This window comes from Seriola aureovittata, chromosome 22 (assembly GCF_021018895.1).
Source record: "Seriola aureovittata isolate HTS-2021-v1 ecotype China chromosome 22, ASM2101889v1, whole genome shotgun sequence".
Classification (NCBI taxonomy): Eukaryota; Metazoa; Chordata; class Actinopteri; order Carangiformes; family Carangidae; genus Seriola; species Seriola aureovittata.
The window spans coordinates 2729550-2745539 of NC_079385.1; the positions used below are offsets into that span (position 1 = coordinate 2729550).

General features: G+C 42.4%; 2 protein-coding genes across 2 annotated transcripts; one reads left to right on the forward strand and one right to left on the reverse strand.

Moving 5' to 3' along the window:
- Window positions 1-201: 201 nt before the first annotated feature.
- hspa14 (heat shock protein 14) lies at window positions 202-8363 on the forward strand. Its single transcript, XM_056366983.1, is given in 15 exon segments — window positions 202-338; window positions 1317-1397; window positions 1652-1734; window positions 2039-2087; window positions 2328-2433; window positions 2524-2614; window positions 2758-2862; window positions 3555-3716; window positions 3917-4072; window positions 5316-5418; window positions 5506-5721; window positions 5856-5961; window positions 5964-6019; window positions 8042-8109; window positions 8190-8363. Coding segments are annotated over 15 exon segments (1557 nt in total). The 5' UTR covers window positions 202-242; the 3' UTR covers window positions 8269-8363.
- A 2269-nt stretch (window positions 8364-10632) lies between these two features.
- Window positions 10633-13047, reverse strand: prl2 (prolactin 2). Its single transcript, XM_056368272.1, has 5 exons — window positions 12867-13047; window positions 12500-12687; window positions 12167-12274; window positions 11677-11856; window positions 10633-11255 (listed from the first exon to the last, which is right to left on the reverse strand). The coding sequence occupies exons 1-5, from the start codon at window positions 13045-13047 to the stop codon at window positions 11061-11063; spliced, it is 852 nt and encodes a 283-aa protein (XP_056224247.1). The 3' UTR covers window positions 10633-11060.
- Window positions 13048-15990: the final 2943 nt, after the last annotated feature.

A 15990-nucleotide genomic window follows, 5' to 3' on the forward strand; every position in this document is an offset into this window, starting at 1 on the left:
TTGGGTATAAGTATTTTTCTGTGCACTACACTTTTTGTGAAGTTAATCTATAAATAAAAAGTATTCATGGTATTATTTGTGAAAGCGTGCTAAGTTTAGCCGCTAGTGCCTAAAACCTTTTGGTTACTAAAAGTTACCAGGTAATTATTTAATTTCTGAGTTCCCTTGGTTTGTAGAAGTTGAAGCTTTTGTTCTGAAAAATCTCTCCCGGAAGTTGTTTCTGGAAGCGGAACCCGGCTCGCATGCGCGTGGTCCAGCCCTTCGATGTGAGAGTTTTCAGCATGGCTGCTATAGGAGTTCACTTCGGATATACCTGCGCTTGTGTGTCGATATTTAAGGTGAGTTAATCTCCATCGACCGTGTCACACACCGAACTACTTCTTTTCATAGATAATAAAGTGACGGATTTGACCTCAGCTCCTGAACCTCACTGAAACAGCGGCGGATGTAGCTGCTAATATACTACGATGAATGAAGTAATGTCATGAGAGATGGCTCCATAACGTTAGTCTAAATACAACATGAATCCCCTCTTGCCACCTGTCTAACAATGTTCTTATACAATTTACTTTTTATTTAGTCCTTCCTAGTACACCTGCGTAGCGCATTCTTACTTCAATTAGCAAAAAGTAGAACCAACTGCTGAGATTTCCTATAAATGGTTCCTTGTACTATTTAGTGCATTTTGCTGCAGTATTTTTATGTAATAGTTGTGTTTTGGGTGAGCATTTACACCATAGTCAAGTAGTCAAACACAGTTTTGATCTAGTTTCACAAATGGTTCTCTCTGATCATTGATGTCACCTTGGGGTCTGGGACATTTTGTGTTAATTATTCATGTTAATTTTTAGGAATTAAATTATTAATCGATAGATCAACCAGGTAATGAAATAGTGATTTGTTGCAGCTCTACAATGTATACATGTGTTCATTGTGTAAACTGTGTGTTTCATGATGCAAGCTGGATTTACCTGAAACACATTCAAAGGGAGGCCTCCAGGATCCTGAAGTTCCTGGGCTGATTCTGCATTTCAACAGCCAGTGTATAGAATCTCATCCCTCTAGTCATTACTCAAAGCTCATGACTGTAGATGAGGGTGAGAACATAGGTCGACTGGTCATTAGAGAACTTCCTCGTTAGGCTCAGTTCTCTTCACCTTGACTGTCCTGTACAGCGTCCACATTACTGCTGACCTCATGCTCCATCTTCCCTGAGTCAGGATCCACTAATGCAAGAAGCTGGGACATGGGGATGTTTGGATTCATTTTCTCTGTGTGTGTGTGTGTGTGTGTGTGTGTGTGCGTGTGTTGTTCAGGACGGACGGGCTGATGTGGTGGCTAATGATGCAGGAGACAGAGTGACTCCAGCTGTGGTGGCCTACAGAGACACTGAGCAGGTCTGTGCTTCGCTTCTCTTCACACAGGTTTTCCTCCAGGTTTTATGTGTGCCCATAAATGTTTTGCCATTTCAGCTCCTCTTGAACCTTCATACTCATCCGCACTTTCACCTGTAAATTCCATGGTTCATTATTCAACTATTGACAGTTCTCTGATGTGTGAAGCCTCTCTGCCTGACTCACATTTTGGGATTTGACTTAAAGCTGTGCATCTGCCATTCTGCTGCTTACTGACTGATCTCTATCCCCTGCAGATCGTAGGCATTGCGGCAAAGCAAGGACGAGTCCGCAACGCTGCCAACACAGTTGTTAAAGTGAAACAAGTGCTGGGGAGAAGGTGACACACTTAATACTGTCAAATGTTAACTGTTAAATGATCATACAGTTCTTTCATACAAAATATGATCGTTACGATCCTGTTGAAGTTGATTGCACTCAGGCTCTGGCTGCAATCAACTAGGATGTTGGATCCAGGTGGGCGGGGCTTGGGGCCTCTACCTTTATACTACATGATGCTGTTTAAAAGAACAATTAGCAGCCTGACTCTTGACTCGAAGGCTTGAGGAGCATTTATGATATGAAGGACCTGTAATCAATGCAGTGAGTTAATGGATGTTTATTTTCTTTCTCTCGTTGGGCAGCTTTGATGATCCAGAGACACAAATTCACAGAAAAGAGACCAAGTGTCAGGTGAGCTTGTTTAACAGATCCACTGTGTGTTGTCTTTGTCGGTCTTTTGAGATTCTTTTCTTCACCCCAAAATGTTTTGTTTCCTTCATTAACATTAATTTTCCTCCTTCAGTTAAAACCATGACGTCTTGTTGGTTTTGTGTCTTAGTTTTATTTTGAAAATACTTGTTGAACCCACAATAATTGACTGTACTGGCGCAGCAGTGAGTCCCCGGTCTGAGCAGTGAGTGTTGTGTTCAGGTGGTGAACAAAGCAGAGAAGCCTTATTACGAGATCACAGCAGGAGATCATCCCGAGTATGTCGCTCCAGAGGATGTCGCAAAACTCATCTTCCACAAAATGAAAGGTAACACACACACACACACACACACACACTCACACTCGCGTCAGCTTCATAAACAAACTCTAAGTTGATTGACCATCTCCGTTTTGACAGAAACGGCTCAGTCAGCTCTGGGCTCTGATGTAACTGAAGCGGTCATCACCGTCCCTTTTGAGTTCGCACATGCTCAGAAGCGAGCTCTGAGGTACATTACTGTCCACTCACCTGTACTGCTTTGTTGTGACACAGTCAAAATCTTTCCATTTGCACCTTCTGATAAAATCAAACTGTGTGTGTGTGTGTGTGTGTGTGTGTGTGTGTGTGTGTGTGTGTGTGTGTTTTGTGCAGGGAGGCAGCCGAAGCTGCAGGGTTCCACGTCCTGAGGCTGATCCATGAGCCCGCTGCTGCTCTGCTGGCCTACAACATCGGACAGGACTGTCACTCCGGAAAGAGGTAGCACTGAGGAGAGAGAGAGTTTAGTGATTTACTGATGTTCACACTCACCAATCACTTACCATTAGGGACACCTACACACCTGCTTATTCATGCGGTTATCCAATCAGCCAATCATGTGGCTGCAGTGTATAAAATGATGCAGATACAGGCGATGAGCCTCAGTTCATGTTGTCATGTCACATCGAACATCAGAATGAGGAAATAATCTCATCTCATGATTGCTGGTGCCTGACAGGCTGGTTTGAAGATTTTCACACACAACAGCTGAGTGACGACTGTTGCTAGGCAGCTCCTCTCTGACATTAAAAGGCAGCACCATAGAGAAAATCCGGAGTTTTATATCGCACGTAGTTCTAAATGTTAATGCGGTACACAATGTGATTTTTATACAACACATAGATAAATAGATGTTGCCCCATCACCACTTACTCTGCAGCTTTTATCCTGTCCAGCATCATGTGATCGAGTGTGGGCTCTACACACACACACACACACACACACACACACACACACACACACACACACACACACACACACACACACACACACACACACACAAGCATACACACATATTTCTGCTTTACTTATTGTTGTTTATATTATTTCCACCTTTGCTTAATGGACTCCTTATGACATCACAACATCTCGACAGTTTGCCCTCACACTGATCCTGTGCACTCTGTCCGCAGCCACGTCCTGGTGTATAAGTTGGGCGGGACGTCCTTGAGCGTGACCGCGCTGCAGGTCAATGGAGGAATGTTCCGGGTTCTCAGCACCCACACTGACCACAGCATCGGGGGAGAGAGCTTCACCCAGGCCCTCGCCCAGCACCTGGCCGCTGAGTTCAAACGGTAGATACTGAATTTTAGCATCACAAACTGCAGCCTAGGCCCAGTTCAGATTTGAATTTGGCCTTTGTTTTTCACTCTGTTAATATTCTGAAAGACTTCAAAATGCCTGGCAAAAAGTCCCTTCCCTCCTCTTGCTCACACGGGCGCAGACGCACTGTCTTACCTGTCTTACCTGTTGTCCGTCTGCGTTTGCTCTGCAGCACCTTCAAACACGACGTGAGCAGTAACGCTCGGGCGATGATGAAGCTGATGAACGGGGCAGACATGGCCAAACACTCTCTGTCCTCGCTGGGATCGGCCAACTGCTTCGTGGACTCCCTTCACGACGGCATTGACTTTGAATGTAATGTCTCTAGGTAAGCTGTTGAACTGACGCACGGCTTGGATAAAGATGAGGCTGCTGGATGGAATTGAAGCATACCAGCTTGGTTGGTAAACTTGGTATTGAAATATCCCAAACTCACAAGACTGGCCTGGTTTGGATTCCCTTAGTGTCAGTCATTAAGGAGGTTTTTACCGGGAGGCGGCGTCCTCTCTAAATCAAACAGACCCGGTGATTCTAACCGTTACACGTTACGTTTCACATTTAAAGTCAGTGTTTGAGCGACGCTGTACGGAGGACAGAGACTCAGGGAAGAGTTGGAGCTCAGATTGATGCTAACCTTTGTTCTGATTGTTTCTCTGATAACCTATGAAGCAGACGTTCAGCAGGTTTTTACCAGCAGCTGAATTATCCACAGAGGTGTCCTCCTCTCCATAACAAACACACCAGGGGATTCAAACCAGTAGAAACACCCAGAAAGCAGTTACCTTTTAAAAAGATTCACAGACGCTCTTCAGTGACACAGGACAGGACGTCTCCAGCAGCTGGGAGCTGAGCTGTCTAACGTCTCCTCAGCTTGTTTCTCTGATAACTTCAGATCCAGACGTCCGACGACTAAAATCCTTCATCTGGTTCAACTATAGAGCTGAAAACCACCAAGGTGTAAAAAGTGTAGGTGACTTAAAACTAGATAAAAATCCAAGTTAAGCTTCTGTCAGACAGACACACTGACACATGATCATAGAGGATACGATGTCACTGACAGGCGACCAAATGAAACGTTACTATGATTAAAATCACAGATTCCTCTGGTTTGAGAATTGATGGAAACATTTGTGATAATGTAAGAACACAACTCAACAACATATAGAACACAGTTCTGGTTTTAATGTGGAAAAGTTAGAGATTAGAACTTTAAATAACCCAGATACACGTGAGCAGTAAAGACACCAAAGATAAAACACAAAACTACAGTGAACAAAAGAGTAAAGTGTCAGAAAGGAAGTGTTCATGGAATTTCGATTATTCCAGTGATAATAAAAACTCTTGGGCTCGGCAGTATCTCACAGTGTGAGATGAAATAGGCAGAATGTTCAAATGCTTTACCTTCTGCATCACTGACAATAACATCACCATGAACCACTGTGGCTGAGCAGATTTAGTGGAACCACATGTCAGTATGTTGACTGGGGGGGGGCAATGACATTTGTGGGCGGAGTCAGGATGGATGAGCAGTTGTTACAGACATGAGAACCTTTGTGTTTTTGTTTCCTCAGAGCTCGGTTCGAGCTGCTCTGCTCCTCGCTCTTCAACAAGAGCATCCAGCCAATCCGAGCTCTGCTGGAGAAGGCGGGACTCTCCACCAGCAGCATAAACAAGGTACAGTGTGTGAGACAAGTGTCAGTAATGCAATGTAAAAGAAATAATAAAAATAAAGCTGCTGCTGACACGACGGCTGCGCTGTAGGTGGTTCTCTGCGGCGGATCGGCCAGGATCCCGCGTCTGCAGCAGATGATCCGAGATATGTTTCTAGATGTGGAGCTCCTCAGCTCGGCGCCGCCCGACGAGGTCATCGCCGTGGGAGCAGCACTGGAGGCGGGCTTACTGGTGGGCAGAGATATCCTTTCCCCGGAGGAGGAGTCTCTGACGGTGGACGTATCTGCCACTGACATACTGGTGAAGGTACAGCTCAGTGAGAAGACGAATAATTTATATTTCTGTATGGACGTGAATGTGACCGTTTCTATTGGTCGATCTAAAGAATGTAGTGCGTGAACTCTCATCTGCTCTGTCTGGTGTTGTGCGGGGCGCTGCAGGAGGTGGATGAATCCGGAGCCGAGGTGTTCACTGTCCTTCTTCCGTCTGGCACGCCCCTCCCTGCTCGCAGACACCACATCCTGAGCGGAGGCGGGAAACTGTCCTCCTCTGTCTGGAGATTTACCAGAGAATGGTCACGGAGCAGCCGGAGAAACTAGCTAAGGTACAGAAAAGCACCAACACCGGCTCAAATGTTTGACTTTACACACATCCTGATTTTGTGGGAGTGTCATGTAGAAACTTGAAACTCACTGGTTTTCTCCGTTTGCTGGTATTTTGATATAAAAAAACAATTGATATAACACAATATAGGTTCTTTTTTTAATGGTGAAAACCAAGTGGCAACCTCCTGCTGTTAATGAAACCAAACACTGCAGTTCCTCTAATGACCACTAGAGTCTGGCTCCAACAGTGAGTCATGCCCATAGACTCCCATGTTAAAATGTCCAACTTTACAGCAGAAATAAACATGTTCACAGCCTGGTACAAAAACAGTTTTGTTGTCTAGAGCTAATTTCCTCCTTCATGACACCTGTTTATAAAACTCACCTGTTTACATTTTATTAAGACTTTAAGTTATGGAGAATTGAGGGCGTGGCCTCTCTGAGTGACAGGTGGTCACCAATGTCTCAGCTCCACACCCACCCCTCCACTTTGTCCATTTTTTATGTCTCCACGCCAGCGACAGTCACAGCTGGAGACAGTCACAGCTGGAGACGTATTGTTTTCGGGTTGTCCCTCTGTCTCATTCTCGTGGACACGATATCTCAGTAACGCCTTGATGGACCTTCTTTAAGTTTGGCACAAACATTCACTTGGACTCAAGGATGAACTGATTAGATTTTGGTGGTCAAGGTTAAGGTCACAGTGACCTCAGAGAACACTTTTTAACCATTACTCAAGACTTAAGCAATTATGACCAAATTTCAGACAAAAGGTTGATATCTTCTCTGACTCTGGATAAACAGGGATGTAACCTGAAACTAGCTGAGTGGAGGAGACAGAGGACCCTGAGGAGGTGATTGTAGTTTCTATAATAAGATGTTGAAGAGACAGAGCTGACTTTGAAATGAAATGCGTAATCCACATCTCGTAACTGTCGTCGGACGCAACAAATGTCACACCACAGAGAGAGAAAGTGTTTGCCAAGTTACAAAAGAAAGTGAAGTCAAACGTTGTGTGTCATTAGTGTCTCTGGCAAAATTCCATATTTAGTTATAAGATACACTCATTTCAAAAATGAACTTTCCTTTACCTGTTATTTCACTGTTACTTTTTATTTCATCAACTAGAATTTAAAAAAAAAAAAAGAAAGGAGCTGTGGCATGTGCAGAAGTCAGAGCTCCTCAGTGCAGCTTGTATTTACTTGTTTCTGCGTCAAAAATATCTGTGATTTCCCAGAGGCGACCGACGCTTTGCATACAGCTGAACTTATGTCGGCAGTGAGAATCGTTCAGTCCACGTCGTGGTTAGCTGCCGGTTACTCACTATTGTAGTTTAGCTTTATTTTTCCGTGGGATGCCAAACACCTGGCCCACCCCGCAAGCTTTGCATCTTGTGGTTCTCGTCCTGATCGTTGAGGGGGAACCACGTCCGCCCACGTCCTGCTGCTGCTGCTGCTGCTGCTGCTGCTGCTGCTGTGGAGGGTCCCTCACGCTGTGAACTCCTGAAGGGGGTTTTTCACGCTCGTTCACAGCACGTGTGCATCCTCGGTCTGACGGGTTCACTGCCTTTCTTCTTATTTGTAGTTTTCCTGTGTGACACCGCTGCTCTTTTACAATGAACCAACTGCGTTTGATCTTTCTGACAGATTTTTTTTTTTTTTTAGGCTCATTAGCCTCTTCACCTCCAACTCCGTCTAAATGGCAACTCGCAGCTCTGTCATCTCTATATGTGAGCTCCTCTGTTCATAAACAACATTTAGTATCCGACTGTCCAGTTACTGTTAAACTCTTGCAATATGGGCATATTGTAAAAGTTATATCTCGCACACAGTTCTTTGATTATTGACGTAAATCTGCTGAAAGTAAAGCTGAGACTTTGACACTTTGATGTCATCAAAACACGACAAGTGAAGACAAGAACAAGGTTAGCTGAGGTCAACAGAAACAAAAAAAAATATTAACGATGAATTATTAATGATTGAAATGAACCATTGGTCTGCTTGTGTGTGTATAATGTGCAGATCATCTTGAGAGACCTGCAGCCCAGAGAGGAGAACCACGACATCGACACCGTGGTGACCATGAAAAGGTATCCGCCCCTCCAGGCTCGGCACGTGAGCTTGTGTCACATGACTACTGTTTGTATATCATGGTTTCTGTGTGTTGCAGGGACGGCTCCGTTCATGTTTCCTGCGTGGAGCAGAGCACTGGAAGGTCAGAGGTCGTCACCATAGCGGCCTCATCCTGAAGCGGCTGAGCTGCGGTCTAAACCTCACATCAGTACAGTGTCAGTGCAATGTTTTTGTTTTCTATGTTTCGCTCAATAAACAGAATCAAACCCCAGTGATGCGCTCGGTTTTATTAACCTCTGGACTTTATAATATATAATATAAACTATAATAATCAAATAATGTAGAATACACCTACATGATTCCCCTCTGTAATTTCATGCTGGTGAACACCACTGGTAACTGAATGAAAAAGTAGCAATCTATAAATAATGAGCAGCGCCTGAGGCCTGAACACTGAAGCAGGATGTGAAGTTAGCGAGATAACTTCAGGGTTTAAGCCTGAGTTTTTATTGATTGAGTCTATTGTCCACCTGAGTGGAAGCTTTTAAAAACATACAGCATGTACAACATGCAATTCAAATGAGCAGCTAACAGCAGATTTTTTTCAGGGTTGCGACTGGTAAGAAAACCTCTTGCTGGGGGTAAATCACCATGGTAACTGATGCTGAACTCCTAATCTGCTCTGGCGCAGGTTAACTTCAGATGAAAACCCGTCAACAGTCAAACTACTGACCAATCACATCACTGGAAAAACTGATTCATCTTTCCTACAGGATACAAAAGAGTTTACGATAAAGTGATAAATAATAAGCTTTGATGAGCTATTAAGATGAAACATTTATATAAATCAGTGGAATCGTTTGTGAGCTTCTCACCAACAGGAGAGTTTATCACACTAAATAACTATTATACTATACATACAAAATTATGTCACATTTAATAATATTAATAATAATAAGAATTATAATATGATATTTTATAATTACAATTAAAATTACAATAGTACAGTATGTTAATATACTATATATACTATAAATACTATACTATTATAATAACTCTTCAATCTAACAGGATTCCTCCAGTGATGATGCTTTTACTTCATCACTGCAGCTCACAGTAACCAGGAGAAATACAATGATCCACACACTGTTCAGTGTTTCCATGGTTATAAATGAACATTTCAGTCGCTCTGACTCATCAGACATCAACTACTTCTCTTTTCTTTCTCTCCTCTCTGCAGCAGAAACAGTGTGACATCAGCTTGAACTGTTTTACCTGCATCACATGTTCACAACAGTTTGTTCATCAGACAAAAGAGAAAAATACTCAGTAACTTAACGATAATTCACCAGCTTATTCACAATGTAGCCTTCGTCTGACCTTAATAATCGGAAATCATTTCTAGCGTTTCTTTTCTAGTCATGTGATCATACTGGTGTTTTCCACACAGACGCCAAATCACGCAAATAAATGTTGATTTCTGCTCATGAAACAATTTCTTTATTTCAAAAGTCTTTATAATTCAAAGTCTCTGCGCACGTCAAGAGGAGAATGATGATGGAAAACAAGACTCCATATATTCATTGCTGTTGCATTACACTCCAGTTATTCAAATTTATACTGATCTCACATGCCCATATGTGCGTTGATGCTTTACTAACACCACTACATTTTAAGAGTTGAGGGATTTTGACTTTCCCCTGTAACCACATGTATGTTACATGTGATACATACATGAGCACTGTGCTCAGACCTATTTTTTATCAACTGAACTTTAGATCTCAGAGCATCTACGGAGTCATCTGTGTTTGCAGCAGTGTTTGTACGGAGTCTTTGATTTCCACTCCTCCTATGATATAAATATATAAATAAATAGATGCATAAATATATCATTAAATACAAGTAAATGCAAAATAAAAACATTTATGTAATGAAAAATGCTATTTGTGTAATTTTATATTTATTTCTGCATTTATTTATTTAGTTGTTTTTACATTTATTCGTGCATTTATTTATGCGGTTCTGCATTGTTTGCAGCACTGGAAAGAAACAACCTCCTGTGTATCAGTCAAGTCAAGGCAGTAGTAGATCCATCCAATCAGTCACACCACTGTAACCAGTCTAGCTTTAGACTGAGGTAGGACCACCCACCCACTTAACATATGGACACAGAAATAAATAAATAGTTATATGTAGGAATGAAAAAAAAAAGTAGAAATACAGAAATAAATATATTAATGTAGAAATGCATAAATAAATAAATAAATATATAGATAAATGAATGTAGAAATACAGAATTAAATAAATAAATAAATGCATTAATAAATTAATGAATGTATAAATGTAAAGATAATGTAGAAATAGAAATAAATAAATACTTGCATAAATCCATAAGTAAATTAATAAATGTATAAATACATGTATAAATGTAGACATAGAGAAAAAAAAAATAAATGTAACAATACAGAATCATTTACAAAATGTTTTTATTTTGCATTTATTTATGTATTTAATTATTTATTTCTGCATCTTTCATTTATTTTTTTATTTATATTTATGACATTTCTTTTCCTTCATAATCTTCTCTGTAGAAATGACAAAAAAAAAACATTGCATCCATGTTTCTGAATACTTTATATGATATTACTATATTTAAACATGATATGCATCCTACAACAATCTATAATAACATGTATAACACTTATTCCATCCTGTCCATACTCAACCACACTCTATATAATATCAGGAGTGGAAGGAGTAGAGCAGTAAGCAGTAGCAGTAGATAGAGTCTTTGGCTTCCAGTAGCACTTCATGAACATACTGTATGTTTGCATCAGTTAACATCCCATACAAAACACAACAAAAGCTACAGCTTTAATCGTGTAGTTTCTAACTGAAGTGTTTCCATTCCCATGTGTGATTGATATTTCTGGAAGTTGAACACAGGCCTCCTCTGGTCTCGGGCCTTTCAGCAGCCGTGCTCCGGGACGATGCGACACTTCAGGATCTTCAGGTAGTTCTGGACCTTGTTGGAGTCTCGGCGAAAGCAGTAGAGGAGGTCGTAGTCTTTCATCAGGCGCCACTCAGCGCTGTCGGACGGCAGGGAAGCCTCGGGGGAAGCCTGGCTGCTGACGGAGTTACTTATTATCCCCAACATCTGCATCTGGAGCAGAGAGGAGTCACATCAGCTTTCACACTATCACAGCAAACACATCCGGGTTCAGGAGCGGGTTCATTCATTTTACAATTCCAAAACCCATTCCATAACCCCTAAGAGCAGGCAGAAGGAAATCTTAACACTTAAAACCTTTTCATACAAACAAACGTATCGGTTGGTTGGATGCTGTTTGTCGGTTGTTTTGCACGAGGAAGGACAGATAGGTAAAGCGGTGTCTTCCTTTCTTTTTGCATTGTCGCTGAATATTTCCACTGAATCTGAACAATAATCTTTGTAAAGGTGAACAGCGCAGTTTGCATTTGTGTGTTTCTTTGTCGTTTACTGTGTTTACGCAACCCGACAAGAACCTACATCACACACCAGCAGCTCCAAAACATCTACTCTCTTGGTACCAGACGTATTTTACCTTCTCGGCCACTTTCTCCACCCCTTTGCGCAGCTCGTGCACCATGTCGCTCATCTCCAGGGCTTTGTTGGAGCTGAAGTTGTTGAAGTCGTGGTGGTGAGCCATGCTCTGGTGGAAATGCCACAGAGGATCCCTCCACGCCATCAGGAGCTTCAGGATCACCTCCGTCAGCTCCTCCCTCTGCAGCGATTACCGGGACAGGGCGGATGCATGACACATTTAAAACTCAAGCTCCAGACAGTAGTTAGGATGAAATTTGCATCACTGATGGACACTGGAGGTTTTAGATGATGCAAAAAGAAACAACCAGCAGAAAAAACTAAAATCAAGTAACATAAATAATACAGTATATGTTATGAAATGTACAGACGCCCATTCAGAAGCGTGTTGCACAGGGGGAAGGGGAAACACAGAGGATGAGAGAACTCTACATTCTCGCTGGAAGTTCGTGCCGATGAGAGGAAATAGCTTTTTAGAGAGGTTAACTCACGGCCATTCTCTGAGCGTTCTCCTTGCCATTTGGGGTGAGGATGGTGGAAGTGTGACAGTTGCGACTGACCCGGCCAATCTGATTCTTACTGGGCAGGAAGTACTGCTCCTGAGAGGACAAAACAAGAGCGCACGGATGAAATGTCAGAGGTCAGATGTCGTCTAAATGTCAGCTGTGGCTCGAACACAAGTGATGAATGAAATAGTAGAATAGCGTTGCTATTGGAAGTAATCACAATCTTCTCCCTGTGTGTGTGTGTGTCACAACATCAAACCTATTCTTTAAACATCATTAGAAAGGCACGGTCAGACAGTTTTGCACAGGGAGACTCACAAACTCGGAGTGGAGGTCATTTGAAATGCCGTGCATCCTGGCCGAGTGTTGGATGACCCGGTCAAACAGATTGGCCAGGGAGAGGGTATGGCACCCAGCCTGGGCATTGGTGCAGATGGGTGCTGCACCTATGCCGGTCAGTCTTCTGCAGAGTACCGCACAGACCAACACCACCCACACAGCAGACACTAGGACAGACCGAGCGAAGAAGAGAGGAAGTAAATAAAAGAAAAAACACCCAAAACACAAAACAAGTCTCGGACCTGAATCGCATCGTATTCTGTAGAATCCGCTTTAACTGGTTGAATATGAGAGAATGAGTTCGAGGAGGAATGAAAAATGAAGTGAATGAAATTAAGAGACAAACTCATGATGGAGTGGTGGAAGGTGACGGGGAAGAGAACACGCAGAGTAGTGACGGCTCTGCCTTCATGCAGCGTTCTGTACCTGATCTGAGGTTTCCAGGCATCCTGCAGGGCGCGGACCAGCTTTCGTTTCAGAGCAGAGGGTGCTGGAGCTTCTCTATTCAAAGACCCCCGCCGCTTCATGTGATGGTCCCTCACTCACCATTTCACTGTTACACTTTAATATCCAACAAAAAGAGAGGGAGGGAGGGAGGGAGAGAGAGAAAGAGAGAGAGAGAGAGAGAGGGCGGGGGCAAGGAAAGGGAAGGGTACAACATTTACAGTGATCAGCAGCTACTGTCCTGTGAGTCACATGTTTACACGACATGATCACAGAATGGTCTAGACTGGTGTACATCATCAGCCTGGGACGTCACGGCAGCGTACAGTATGTACGTTGCCGTGACGTCTAACACATCAGCTGCCCTCATCGGGGTTATGTCCTGGTGGTTCAACTGTAGCCAGGATCATTGCAGAGGATGTGGTTTGCGGTGCTGTTGAACTGTGCTGTGTTAAGGAAGGTTCTGGGTTTGGACCCCGGGGCCCGGGGCCTTTCTGTGGGGAGTTTGCATGATCTCCTCGCGCCTGCGTGGGTTCTCTCCGGGTTCTCCAGCTTCCTCCCACAGTCCAAAGACACACATTAGGTTAACTGGCGACTCTCAAGCGCCCATAGGTGTGACTGTGAGCGCGACTGGTCGTTCGTCTCTATGTGTCAGCCCTGTGATGGACTGGCAACCTGTCCAGGGTTTACCCCGCCCTCACCCAGTGTCAGCTGGGATGGCTGCAGCCCCCTGCGACCCAATAAGGATAAGCAGCATGGATAATGGATGGGTGGATGGATATATACATATCACACACACACACAGACACATATAGTTTTGGGTCAGTAGTGAAGGTAAAGGTTAGGGTTAGTCTCCAGGAAATTAATGCAAGTCTAATTAATTTCCCCAAAAGTGTGAACAGTGTAAACAGTGTAAACAGTTATTTTGTAGTGTATTACGTATATACAGCAAAATAGCTTTCACTTCAGCAGACCTTTGAGCGACACAGTTCTTTAATGCATGAGTGTGTGTCATCAGCCCGTGACGTCATTCCAACAGAGCCTGATTGGACTGTCTGTCCGACACATCTGGGTAGTGGGCAATTGAGGTTCATCCAGCAGTACCTGTGAATGTTTATATGTCGTCCGGGTTGAGGTCGGAGCGCTCCAGGCACTAACAGGAAGAGAAGTGTAAGCTGATGACTGAGCCGTACAGAAGCTCACAATGACACCACGGGGCAGCAGTGAATGAATGTCATGTTGTTTGGAAAAGCCGGTTGAATGACGTCAAGCGATTGTAGCGTGGATCAGACTCACTTTTCTGAGATGGTCAGCAATCATTAGATGACTGATGGAACCATTGGAGGAAACTACGGTAGAAAAGGCCACAATAGAAGTATAAACTGACAGTAGGGGTAGATGTTTTACAGTTATAAGCGGTAGCAGCAACTCAGTATTGTTGGGTTGATGAAAAAGGCGAGACAGTCGTGGGGTGAGTCCCACAAGCACGGATGTGAGTAAGGAGGCCATTTCCAAAAGTCTCAGCCTCCGCTTGTACAGTCAGACCTGGCTTGACTGTGGTGACGACGATGATGATGATGACGATGATGACGATGATGATGATGATGATGATGATGAATTGCTTACCATTATTCTTTATTCTTTTATTATCTAAAAACACTTATTAGTTTGTGTGAGTGAAAGTAGATTTATTCATCCATAAAGTTTATTATCATTTATGTTATAGTGTTTTACTGATATTTTAAAAAGATACACAACAATAATGATGAAAAAACTGCATATTTAAATTCCAAAGAAATTTTTATTTGTCTTGTTACCCAGTAACAATATTATTGTACCTCATAATTATTAAATAAATACTTAATTTAAAAAATCATCAGTTTAATTAGATCCACCTAAAAGTTATTAAGTCTTAAACACAAAGTTGTCAACTCTTATTCTCTAACCTCGTCCTCTTCCCTTGTCCTATTTGTCTATTAAAAAATTATATATATTACAGTCACCCTGTTACTCTGCAGTAAATTATATACAATAACTGTAGTTTGCAGCCTGTAATCTGAAGCAATAGCTAAACGTTATTTTACTAATTACTTCTACGACTTTGTTGTTATTTGTCTCAGTCTCAAAGCCTCCTGCCCAATACAATGGAGAAGCTGCTGCACAGTCACTCGACAGACCTTTGTTCAACAGAAATTTAACTTTAACATCATGAATTACAATTACCACACTTCTTACACCTCTTTAAAAAAAATTCTCATGTTAGCTGGTTGACGTACAACAATACATTTTACAAACCAGTTAACACACTTACTTTGTGTACTTACTTTTTATTTATGTATTTAATTTCATTTTTGTATGAACAGCGAAAAGGGGCGCTTGTTTTACTGTTATGTGAACAGTCGTCACATTCCCTCCTGCAGCACTACACTCTAGAATAACTAACTAATAGACTAAATTTGAATGACAGTAAGTTGTAAAGTGCGTGTGTATTTTTATATTCTAAGATCAGCCTGTTAGCATGATGATATCAGCACTATATGATGCTGTCACTGAACTTACAGTATAGTGTGGCTGCTGAGAAGTCATTCTTTTGTTTTTGAGGTATCTTATCAAAAAGTGTTGGACAAGTCGACCTAGTAGATGAGATGAGATGATAATCAATCAGTCGGTGATATTAATCCTGTAATTCACAGCATCAGGTGGATGTAAATATGAATAGGAAATTATGGGACTGTACAGTAGAAAGAAATCTATCCATAAAAGATGTGTTAAAAACAAGAATATGATCTTGAGCATGATTAGTTTGGGGGCAGCGACAGTAATACACTGCTGTAGGTGTTCATGCATGTTTTAGTTGATAAAAGTTTCAGAGATGACAAGAGACTGGCAACGTGACTCTACTGCACGTTCTTACACACATACACACAGACATACACGCAGGGATGTAGTGTTGTTGGGCAGATGGCCTCGTGTTGTCATATTCAGGCTGACCTGCAGAGTAACAGGGTGACTGTTACAGCTGCACA

What these genes read in the sequence shown, in the direction of transcription:
- prl2 (XM_056368272.1), bottom strand. Translation starts at nt 13,047, where the DNA reads ATGAAGCGGCGGGGGTCTTTGAATAGAGAAGCTCCAGCACCCTCTGCT. An exon ending in ATGACCTCCACTCCGAGTTT is followed by an intron (nt 12,275 to 12,499) that starts GTGAGTCTCCCT and finishes TTGTCCTCTCAG; the next exon opens with GAGCAGTACTTCCTGCCCAG. An exon ending in AGAACGCTCAGAGAATGGCC is followed by an intron (nt 11,857 to 12,166) that starts GTGAGTTAACCT and finishes TAATCGCTGCAG; the next exon opens with AGGGAGGAGCTGACGGAGGT.